We start from the raw sequence: 12,488 nt of genomic DNA, 5'->3' as shown, positions 1-12,488 counted from the left end.
GTGGAGGGAGTGAAAAGTGGGCAGATCTGGGATATTTTGAAGCTGGTGGGCCTTACTGATGGATAGGATATGGAGTAAGGGTGGGGTGGGGTGGGGAAATCAATGCTGGCCTTTAAGGTTTTTGGCAAGGATGACTGGAAGAATAGAGTTGACATCCATGTAGATGGGGAAGTCTATAGAGGATCAGGTTTGGGGTGTATGCTGTGAGTAAAACCAAAACTTTAGTTGCAGCGTGTTGATGTGTATTTTGAGATGTTAGGTATTTGGATGTACAAGTCCAGAATTCAGGAGAAAGTTCTGGGCTGGATATATAGATTTGGATGTTCTCATATAGATAGTATTTGAAACCATGGGACTTTGAAGTCACCTATGGAATGAGTGTAGCTAGAAGAGAAGTCTGAGGTCTGGAACATTTTACCATTTCGAGTGAGAATATAAGCTTCTAGGACTTAGAATGTGGGAAGATGAGAGGGTTTGATGAGAATGGTTTCTGAAAGCCAAGTGAACACATGCTCTCAAGAAGACAAAATGCTGTCCATTGGATTTGGCCATGTGGGGGTCATTGGTGACCTTGGTAAATATATTTTTTTTGGAGTTGTGGAGATAAAAATCCTGATTGAAGTAGATTCCAGAGAGCATGGGAGGAGAGAGAAATTGGAGATAAGGAGTAGTACAGATAATTCTTTCAAAGAGTTTTTCTTTAAAGTCATTTGGAGAAATTTGGTACTAGCTGGAGGAAGATGTGATCAAAGGAGGACTGCTGTAATGATGGGAGGTGTCACACAATGCTTGTCTGCTAATGGAGGCAATTCAGTAGAGGAATAAAGATTGATGAGGCAGGATGGAAAGAGGATTGTTGCTATAAAAATACTTGAGTATTTGAGAATGAATAGTTGCTGGTATGTACATAGAGATGTTGGCCTTTAGATAGGAGCTAAGAAATTTTTCACGGTTTTTAGAGTATAAGTTTTGCGCTGTTTTTGTTAAACATATTCATAAATATTTTATTCTTTCTGAAGTTATTGCAAATGAATCTTTTTCTTAATTTCGTTTTTGGATTGTTCGTTGTTGGTATATAAAAATACAATAGATTTTTATCTATTGATTGTGTCCTCTGCTTTCTTGCTGAACTTGTTTATTAGTTCTAATAGTTTTCTATTGGATTCGTTTGCAGATGACATGATCTTGTATATAGAAAATCCAAATAGAGATACTTTTATTCTTCTTGAGTGGATTTTATTAGATTTTCTAGCCTAATTGCCCTGACTAGAACTTCCAGTACAATGTTTAATACAAGTGGCGACAGTGGCCATCCTTGTTTTGTTCCTGATGTTCAAGCAAAGACATTCAGTCTTTCACCATTAAGTATGATGTTAGCTGTGGGCTTTTCATAGTTGCCCTTTATCAGGTTGAGTACAAATTCTCTTGTGTTCCTAATTTGTGTGTTTTTCTCATGAGAAGCTCTGTTGGATTTTTGTCAGATGCTTTTCTGCATCTATTGAGATATTCATTTGTCTTTGTCCTTTATTAATATGGCGTATTACATAGATTTTTGGTATGTTGAACCAATTTTGCATTCCTGGGATAAATCCTCCTTGGTCGTGGTGCATAATACTTTTTATATATTGCCAAATTTGGTTTTTGTTGAAGATTTTTGCATCTGTATTCATCATGAATACATCATGTGTATTCCTGAGGGATATTGATCTATAGTTTTATAATTTTTGTGATGTCTTTGTCTGGTTTTGGTATTAGGGTAATACTGGTCTTACAGAATAAGTTGTGAAATGTCACCTCCTCTTCTACATTTTGGAATAGTGTGAGGAATTGGTATTAATTAAAAAAAATATATATATATTTTGGTATAATTAACTAGTGAAGCCGTCTGGACCTGGGCTTTTCCTTGTGGAAAATTGTAAAATTCCAAATTTACTTTTCTTACTTGTGATAGGTCTATTCAGATCTTCTATTCTTAAGTCAGTTTTGGTGGTTTGTGTCTTGCCGGAAAATTGTCCATTTCATCTGTAATCTAACTTGTTGAAATATACTTGTTCATAGTTTTCTCTTACCTTCCTTTTTGTTTCTGTAAATTTGGTAGAAATGTCACCACTTTCATTTTGATTTTACTAATTTGAGTCTTTTTCTTGGTTAGTCGAGCTAAAGATTTCTCAATTCTGTTTATCTTTTCAAAGACCCAAGTTTTGGTTATGTTTTTATCTCTATTTTTCTATTGTCTATTTCATCTATTTGTCTTTAATCTTAATTTACTATTTATGCCTGCTTTAGCTTCAGTTTTTTTTCTTTTTTCCATTGTCTTAAGGCAGAAGTTTAGGTTTTTGATTTGAGTTGTCTTTTTTTATATAGACACTTATAAATATATATACGTAAAATTATATAGACAGCTATAAATTTCCCTTGTAGGAGTGCTTTAGCTGCATACCATGTTTTCCTATGTCTTTTTTTTTTTTTTTAAATTTTTTGTTTATTGCAGTAACATTGGTTTATAACATTGTAAAAATTTCGGGTGTACATCATTATACTTCTATTTCTGCATAGATTACATCATATTCACCACCAAAATACTAATTACAACCCATCACCACACACATGTACCAAATTATCCCTTTCACCCTCCTCCCTCCCCTCTTCCCCTCTGGTAACCACCAATCCAATCTCTGTCCCTATGTGTTTGTTTATTGTTGTTATTATCTACTACTTAATGAAGGAAATCATACGGTATTTGACCTTCTCCCTCTGGCTTATTTCACTTTGCATTATACCCTCAGTGTCCATCCATGTTGTCACAAATGGCTGGATTTCATCGTTTCTTATGGCTGAGTAGTATTCCATTGTGTATATATACCACATCTTCTTTATCCATTCGACCCTTGATGGGCACTTAGGTTGCTTCCAAGTCTTGGCTATTGTGAATAATGCTGCAATGAACACAGGGGTGCATGTACCTTTACAAATTGGTGTTTTTCCTATGTCTTTTTTCATTCGTCTCAAAGTATTTCCATTTTCCTGGTGATTTCTTTTTTGACTCATTCATTATTTAGTAGTATGTTGTTTATTTTTCACATATTTGTGAAATTCCCACATTTCTTTTTTGTTAATTTCTAACTTCACTCTGTTGTGATCAGAGAATATACTTATGATTTCAAACCTCTAAAATGTGTTGTCTAGTTTTATGGCCTAGCATATGGGCTGACCTGGAGAATGTTCCATGTACACTTGAGAAGAACATATATTCTACTGTTGTTGGCAGGAGTGTTCAACAGATGTCTGTTAGGTTTAGTTGGTTTATAGTGTTTTTCAAGTCTTATTTCTGTGGTAATCTTCTGCCTAGTTGTTCTACCCATTATTAAAAGTGGGATGTTGGTGTTTCCATCTATTGTTGGATTTATTTCTCCCTTCACTTTTTTTTTTAATCAATTTTTGCCTCATGTATTTTGGGGATCTGTTGTTAGGTAAATATGTTTATAATTCTTATCTTCCTGTTGGAATATCTTTTTTTATTATAAAATGGCTCTTTACTAACGTTATTTTTTTCTAATAAATATCAGTATAGCTACTCTAGCTTTCTTATGGTTGCTGTTTGCATTCTTTATCCTTTTTCATCCTTTACATTCGACCTGTTTGTATCTTTCAATCTCTAATGTGTGTCTCCTGTAGACAGCATATAGTATTTTTTTTAAAATCCCATTTGACAATCTCTGCCTTCCTTTGATTGGCTTGTTTAATCCATTCACATTTAAGGTTATTATTGATATAGCTGAATTTATGTCTGCCAGTTAACTTTTTGTTTTTTGTATGTCTCATGTCTTCATTTCTCTATTTCTCCTTACTGTTTTCTTTTGCATTAAATGAATATTTTCTATTGTAACATTAATTTCTTTACTTATCATCTCACTTTAAATTTTTTCTTAGTGGTTGCTCGAGGGCTTACAACATACATCTTGACATCTTTACTTCAGATTTATAGTACCTTAATTCCAGTGAGATAGAGATATGGTACTCCTATATTGCTCTATTCCCTCTTTCCCTTTTTTTTTTTTTTTTTGGTGAAGAAGATTTGCCCTGAGCTAACATCTGTTGCCAATCCTCCTCTTTTTGCTGAGAAATATTGGGCCTGGGCTATCATCCATGCCCATCTTCCTCTACTTTATATGTGGAACACCTGCTACAGCATGGCTTGATAAGTGGTGCGTAGGTCTGTGCCTGGCATCCGAACTCGCAAACCTCGGGCCGCCGATGCAGAGCATGCAAACTTAACTGCTACACCACTGGGCCGGCCCCTCCCTCTTTCCCTTTTTGATGCTGCTATTGTTATGCATATTATGTCTATGTATGTTAGAAACCAACAATCTATTTATTACTTTATATTGTTTTATGTCATTTATAGAAGCTGAGAGAGAAAGATGAATAAATATTTATATAGTTTGTCATGAATTTGTTTACCATTTTTTAGTTTTCTTCATTTGTTACTGTAGATTCAAGTTACCATCTGGTGTCATTCCTTTCTTCAGTATACCTTTACTCCTATCTGCTCCTTTGTGCAGTTTTTGTCAAATATATTACATTTTAGTATGTTTTAGGTTGATCAATTATCATTTTATACAATTGCTTTTAAACCTAGTTAAAATAAGGAGAAATATGCATTTATAATGTGGTTTTTTTTATTGTTTGTTTTTTGCTGAGGAGGATTAGCCCTGACCTAACATCTGTGCCAATCTTCCTCTACTATATAGGTGGGTTGCCACCACAGCATGGCTGATGAGTGGTGTAGGTCCATGCCTGGCATCCGAACCATGAACCCGGGCCACCAACATGGAATGTGCCAAACTTAACCACTATACGATGGGGCTGGCCCCTATACTGTTTTTATAATTACATATTACCTTTATTCCTGCTCTTTTTTTTCCTGTGGATTTGAATTACTGTCTGGGATTGCTTTCTTTCAGTGTGAGGATTTTTAGTGTTTTTTGTAGGGTGAATCTGCTAGTAAAGAATTCTCTTGGTTTCTTTTTCCTGTGAATCTTTTTGTTTTGCTCTTGTTTTTGAAATGTTAATTTTGCTGGACTTAAAAACTTCAACAGATTTTTTTCTTTGAGCAATTACCATACCACTCCATTGCCTTCTGGCCTTCATTGTTTCCGAGTAGAGTCAGTTGTTAATCTTATTGGTGTTCTCTTGTTAACGTTAAAACATTTTTCTCTTGCTGATTTCAGGATCTTTTCCTTGCCTTTAGCTTTCAGCATTTTTCCTATGATATGTCTAGATATGAATTTCTTTTTTGATTCTTCTTGGAGTTCATTGAACTTCTTGAATGTGCAGATTAGTGGCTTCCTTAACGTTGGGAAATTTTCAGTCAAAATTTCTTTGAATATTTTCCTTTCTCTCCTCTCCTTTCTGGTACGCCTATTACAAAGATGTTGGCGTGCTTAATGGTGTCCTCCGTTTTTCTGGCTCTGTTCACTTTTCATTCATTTTTCTCTTTGTTCTTTGTTTTGCATAATCTCTCTAGACCTAATTTAAATTTGTCAATTCTTTCTTCTCTGGTTCAATCTGTTGTAGAGTCCCTCTAGTGAATTGTTCATTTTTGTTATATTTTTTCAACTCTAGAATTTCTATTTAGTTCTGTGTCTTAATATTGGTAACATTAATATTGATAGTGTCATTATACCTTGCTTTACTTCTTTAAGCATGATTTAGTTCTTTGAAGATATTTATAATACCTGATTCGAAGTATTTATCCGCTAAGTTTGACATCTGGGCCCTCTCACAGGCAGTTTCTGTTGTCTGCTCTTTTTTTTTTTTTTTTTCCCCCCTCCTTTGTATAGTTCACACTTTCTTGGTTGGATACATATCTTTCAATTTTTTTTGTTGTTGAAAACTAGATATTTTAGATAATGTAGCTTATCAATTCCAGATGCTGGTTCTCTCCCTGCCACCTCTCTTGGGCTGCACAACTCCTTAAAGTTTGTGACTTTGGTCTATTTTAGTGACCTCTTTTTCCTCTACAGGGCAAAGCCTCTGGTGTCACTTCTCAGAGGGTGTAGTCTTGGGCATGTGTATAGTCACCCTGGGATGACAGTGGTTGTAGCAGGGCTCCCTTTGACTGGCTCTTTTCCTGATCTCTGTTATACTGTCATCCTCTGTTGATATCACACCCAGTTGATAAACTCCATTCATTGCCTGCTAATTACTCTTTTTTTATTTTTATTTTTGACAATGCCTGTGGTGTAAATTGCTCTCCAGTCTGATCAAGTTAAGTTCTGATTTCTTTGGGGTAGTTTTTGAGGCCAGTATTTGAAGTTTTGCTCTGATTCCAGGGAAGCTCTTGTTGTCTGTCTCTGGTAAACTAGTTGACTTACAGTTTAACTTTTTGCTCTCATGTAGCTACCAGCTTCCTCTTCATTGCTTGCCATGATAATCTCCATTTCTTTGGAGAGTGCACTTAGGCTTAAATTTCTCACCTTCTGTTCCAAATAAAGTGAGTTCCCTTGGGGAGAACTTCATAGCTCTCTGTTCTTAGAGCCTGTCTCTTGCCCTGTGAAAAATCACTGCACACTATTCTGGAGCTGTGAGTGGGCAAAATGTTTTATTTCTCTTGGAGTGACACCCTTACTTCATGAGCAGGATGCTGCATGGGGCATTAGAAGATTCATCTTCTCTTGTTGCCTTTCCTGGCATGTAACTTCTGCCCTATGTGTGATCTGGGGCAAGGGTGATCAGGGCCCCAGTATTCTCTGCCTACTGTGGCTGGAGGCTATGTGGAGGAAGGGAGCCTCCAACCTCTTGTCCACACTTGCCTATAATTTAGCCTCTGTAACATTGAGCTGAGGGGCATGGGAAGTGCTGGCACTCTGCCCCTTCCATGGGGAACTGGGAGGAGAGGGAGCCCCATTTTCTTCACCATACTTACTCTGAATGGAGCTTCAGTCACAGTGAGCTAGGTGGGGGATGAAGGAAGTTATAGACTATGGCTCGAGTACCCCAGGCTCTCTGTTCTTACCAAGATTTAGTATATTTTCTTGAATAAACGTTTCTTAATTTGCTAGATTCCCTTTGGACGATTTTCAAAGGCTTTAAGTGGTGGTTTTTTAAATACTTTTCACTTGGTAGAGTTGTTTTACTAGGGAGAGAGTCTGCAGAGCTTCTCATGTTGACATTTTGTATGTCTCATGTTCTCTGTTAAATAATTTTTTGCTTAATGGCCTGGCATAGAATTCCAATAGTACCTATCAGTAGTTGCAATGGAAATTTAATTTTTTCCTTAAAAAGCTGTGTGTGTATACGTGCATGTGTGTTTCTTTCCTGTCTTATCTTCTAACCCCTATTAATAGGTGTTGGGCTTGCTCCTTACCTGCCTTTCACCTACTTGGACATCACTCTCTCCCTGTCACTCTTGGCTGTCTCCTCATTTTTGCTTTTGTACGTAGGGTCCAAATTTCTGCTTGAGCCAATGGAAATGGTGACATAGTTTGTAAACTGTCTACTTGGCTCGAACATTAGCTTTCATTTTCAGCCAGTCTCTTGGCTTTTGTAAACTAAATTGTGCACTGTCTATCTTGCTCAGAGGTTGGTCTCCTCAAGACCAGATTTGTTGTATTTGTGCATTAGCTTCATGTGCTGCAATCCCCATGTAGCAGTTAAGTGGAAGAAAGGACATTATAGAATCAATATAAGATTTGGTAACTGTCTGCCATAGGAATTATATTTTAGGGCTACTTCACCAAGGCCACTGTCTAGTGATGACCTTCAAGACTATATTACAATAAGACTGTATTAAAAATAAAGGGAAAAATCTGTCAGATATGAAAGTGTCTCCTTATAAAGTTTAGATGCATCTATTAATGAGACAGATTTCATCAGAGCAATTAAAATCAATGGATATTTTGCCTGAGGAAGCTTTCCATTGAGGCTGTGTTTGAAAGGAACTGCTTTTCACAGGAATTAGAGCAAGACATAAATTCATTGTTATTTGTGTTGCTGTTGAGTCTTATTTTGAGGATATTAGGGAATATATCTGTTTCCTTAATTATCTAGTGTGTAAATTAAATCTTTTTGAGGCACACTAATTACAAAATATTCATGCATAATCCATTTCAGTTCTTTCACAAGTCTTTCTCTTTCTCCCATCTTCAGGGGATGGTATCTTAGCATCTTTTTTTTAGTATTTGACTTAAATGGCCTGTGATGAAAAAGATTTTGAACCTATAATGAAAAAAATAATTTCTACCTCTTAGTGCATGGAACTGTAATATGAGAATGGATTTTGATGTGAAATAATTTGTAAGCCAAATAAACACTTGTTCAGATATTTTCTTGAGGTAGCTTGTTGAAGTTATGAAAAAGATTTGCTTTAAAAAATGAGGTACAGAGTGCAGAATTTTACTTTAAAATATTCTCTTGGTGAAATAAATGTACTGTTCACCTCTTTTTGTTCTCTAGGCAGCAGGAGCAATTCGACCTCTTGTATCTACTGTCATCAGTCCATCTGTTGATGGTTGCTTAGACTACTCACTAGAACGTGCCAGACACAGGGCAAGTGAAATGCCACAAGCCTTTCTATTTGATGTGATCTATGAAGCATATCAGCAGGTAAGAATCCTGGCTTCTTGAAAAAGCTGCTGTGTTGGGGGTCCCCAAGACAGATGTGGGTCTCCCACGTTTGGAGGTTTGCTAGAACTCATAGGACTTAGCATATAGTTCTACTCATAGGTAAGCTTGATTGCAGTGAAGTAGTGGGGATACGCAGCTGGATTAAGAAAGAGACAGAGTCTGCAGGAATCCATGTGCAGTCTTCCTTTTGCTCTCTCTCTCCCCTGAAGGGTCACGCAAAGCACACTCTCTCCCCAGCAATGAAAATGCAGCAATACGTATACAGTGTTTCTCCTCAGGAAAGCCTGTTAGAGACTCGGTGTCTCATGTATTTATTGGCTTTGGTCACGTAGACATCCTCTGCTTAGCACATACAAAAATTCCAGATTCCCAGAAGGAAAGCAGGTGATAACATAAACCATATTGTTTATGAAACAGTCTGGGCACAGTGAACCGCCTTATCAGTTCACTGGGAAGACTCCAAGAGCCCGGTTTCAGATGCTGGCTGAGAGCCCCACCTGGTAAGCAGGTCTTGCCTTCTCAGGCCTGCTATGGTAAACTTTTTGCACAACTATGTAGACATTTTTTTAATTAACTAAAACTTAAGTTAAAGGTAACTTCTTTTAAAATATCAAATAATTTGTTAATGTTTAGATTATACTGGATTACCTTTGTTTTTTCATGTTTTGGAAACATTTTTGTACCTATATAAATTTTACTGCCATTTGTTTCCATATTTATTGATTGAACAGTTATTGAATATTGGGTATTATGCTTGTCAGAAACTTCTCAATGAAATATAAGTTAGAGTGACTAATGCAGTGCTTGGGTTATAACATAACATATAATTTATAATAGAAGACCACAGCATATCTTGGATAGAGGGTAGTTAACCACGTATACATTAAATTATGAATCAATCTTGACTATCAGTTACTGTTTTAAAATGAGATTATATAAATTAGAATCCATTTTAATAAGAATAGTCTGCTGTGGTTTGTATTTCTTAAAATAATGAATTTGGATACAGGAAGTTACCTGTATTTGGTTATTAATCATATAAATGTTACGCTATTATAAATTTGAGTTTTTACTCTATAGCCTAAATCTTGCTGAGCTAGACCACATCTGCCCTGTTTTCTGAGATTAATGAATTTGTTTGTCTTTATGTAAACACTTATATTAGGAAGAATAAATATATATGATAGCTATATTTTAGAAGAACATTTGAATAAAATCGCATGATCCTTACATTAGCATTTTTTGATAGTTTTTGCTGGAGAATTAAGCCCTGATACACTGAGGCACTGGTTCTCAGTGTAGTCCCTTGCCCTGCAACATCAGCATGTTTTGGAACTTGTTAAAATGCAAATTATGGTGCTGCACCTCCGACCTGCTTAATTAGAAACCCTGAGAATGGGGCCTAGTAATTTGTGTTTTAATAAACAAGCCTGCCAGGTGATCTTGATCACATGAAGTTTGGGAAGCACCACCCTCCTGAGGCATTAATTGTATGTAATGAAATAAATTCTCTTCTATTGCATTCTTTGGAGAATTGAGAAAATAGTCACACAAAAATAATTATCTGTGTTCTGTGGTTCACATGAGGAACTCTCATTTATAGCATTTTGGGGGTTTTGATATAAGTTTTCATGCAAATTTTTTGGTCATAAAGGCACACAAAGGAATTTTCCTATATAAAATATTTCATTCTCTGATCTATATAATTTGTGTATATTCACATTTTGATTTTAACAAACAAATACTAAACATTTCTGTGAAGAGAACTAAAGTAAACAGAGCCATCCTCGAAGGTGAAAAACCAAACCCAATTATACCAAAAATTCGTTTCCTGATTTTGATTGACTGAATTGAATAGGTTTTAACATAAAAACTATATTTTCAAAGCATAAACCTACCAGTGATCATTTCTGTTGTATAGGTTACAGAGCTGATTAAAGATGATTAACATTTGAACTGTTTTTCAAATGGAAAACTTACCTATAGTCAAGGAGTTTGGCAATATTTCTATGAAATATTTCAGGGAAATATTTCCTTGGCAAACATTTATTGAATGTGTATTTGGTGCTGGAATACAATAGGGACCCAAATAGACCAAATCTATCCTTTATGAAGGTTACTTTTTTTTTTGGTGAGGAAGTTTAGCTCTGAGCTAACATCTGTTGCCAATCCTCCTCTTTTTGCTGAGGAAGATTGGCCCTGGGCTAACATCTGTGTCCATCTTCCTCTACTTTATATGTGGGACGCCTGCCACAGCATGACTTGATAAGCAGTACGTAGGTCCACGCCCAGGATTTGAACCTGTGAACCCCAGGCCGCGAAGCGGAGTGCATGAACTTACCCACTACGTGACTGTGCTGGCCCACTTTTTTTTTTTTTTTTTTTAATATTTCAAACATATTTTTTTACCTTTATTGAGGTATAATTGACAAAATTATAAGATATTTAATGTGTACAACATTATGATCTGATACAGCTATACATTGTGAAAGATTCCCCCATTGAGTTAATTAACAAATTCATTGTGTCACATACCTACCTTTTTTTTTTTTTTTTTGGTGAGAACATTTAAGTTCTCTCTTAGCAAATTCAATTATACAATACAGCGTTATCAACTATAGTCACCACGTGCACATTAGGTCCTCAGACGTTATTCATCTTATAGCTGAAAGGAACTACCGTTTTACCAACATCTCCCTATTTCCCCCACGCCCTATCCCCTGGCAGCCACTTTTCTACTGTTTCTGTGAGTTTGACTTTTTTTTTTTAGATTCCACATATAAGTGATACCATGCAATATTGTCTTTCTCTTCTGGCTTATTTCACTTAGCATAATGCCCTACAGATTCATGCATGTTGTTGCAAATGGCAGGATATCCTTCTTTTTTAAGACTGAATAATATTCCATTGTGTATATATGCCATGTTTTCTTGATCCATTCATCCATCGATGGGCACTTAGGTTATTTCTATATCTTGGCTGTTGTAAATAATGCTGAGATGAATGTGGGGGTGCATTTTTCTTTTCAAGTTAGTGTTTTCTTTTTCTTTGGGATCATGTGGTAAGTTCTATTTTGAATCTTTTGAGGAACTTCCATGCTGTTTTCCATAGTGGCTGCACCAATTTGCATTGCCACCAATAGTGCACAAGGGTTCCCTTTTCTCCACATCCTTGCCAACACTCGTTATCTCTTGTCCTTTTGATGACTGCCATTCTAACAGGTGTGAGGTGATAGCTAATGGTGGTTTTGATTTGCCTTTCCCTGATCATTAGTGATGTTAAGCATCTTTTCCTTGACCTTTTACCCATTTGTATGTCTTCTTTGGGAAAATGTCTCTTTAGATTCTTTCCCATTTTTAAATTAGGTTATTTGTATTTTTGCTATTGAGTTGTATGAGTTTCTTATATTTTGTTTGTTAACCCCTTATCAGATATATGATTTGCAGATATTTTCTCCAACTCCATAGGTTGCTTTTTTTATTTTGTTGATGATTACCTTTTCTGTGCAGAAGCTTTTCAGTCTGTAGTCCCATTTGTGGTTGTTTTTTTTTTTCTTTTTTTCTTTTGTTGCCTTTGCTTTTGGTATCGAATCCAAAAAATAATCGCTAAACCAATGTCCAGGAGCTTCCCCTTTATTACTGCTAGGAGTTTTATGGTTTCAGATCTTACATTCAAGTCTTTAATCTATTTTGAGTTGATTTTTGTGTATGGTGTAAGACAGAGGTTCAGTTTCACTTTTTGCACTTGGCTATCCAATTTTCCCAACACCATTTATTAAAGAGATTATCCTTTACCATTGTATATTTTTGGCTCTGTTGTCAAAAATTGACCATATATGCCTGGGTTTATTTCTGGGTTCT

The 12,488-nt window shown here is 35.9% G+C and overlaps 1 protein-coding gene across 4 annotated transcripts in view; it reads left to right on the top strand.

Annotated features, from left to right (window-relative positions):
- CRPPA (CDP-L-ribitol pyrophosphorylase A) overlaps window positions 1-12,488 on the top strand; it is a 264,411-nt gene that overhangs the window by 21,973 nt on the left and 229,950 nt on the right. For all 4 annotated transcript variants that reach the window (XM_058526629.1, XM_058526606.1, XM_058526613.1 and 1 more), the window contains exon 3: window positions 8,458-8,607. In XM_058526629.1, coding sequence (XP_058382612.1) covers window positions 8,458-8,607 — 150 coding nt within the window. The remainder of the gene's footprint in view (window positions 1-8,457; window positions 8,608-12,488) is intronic.

The sequence above is a fragment of the Diceros bicornis genome, chromosome 3 (assembly GCF_020826845.1).
Source record: "Diceros bicornis minor isolate mBicDic1 chromosome 3, mDicBic1.mat.cur, whole genome shotgun sequence".
Taxonomy (NCBI): domain Eukaryota; kingdom Metazoa; phylum Chordata; class Mammalia; order Perissodactyla; family Rhinocerotidae; genus Diceros; species Diceros bicornis.
This window is presented reverse-complemented; position numbering and strand designations above follow the sequence as displayed.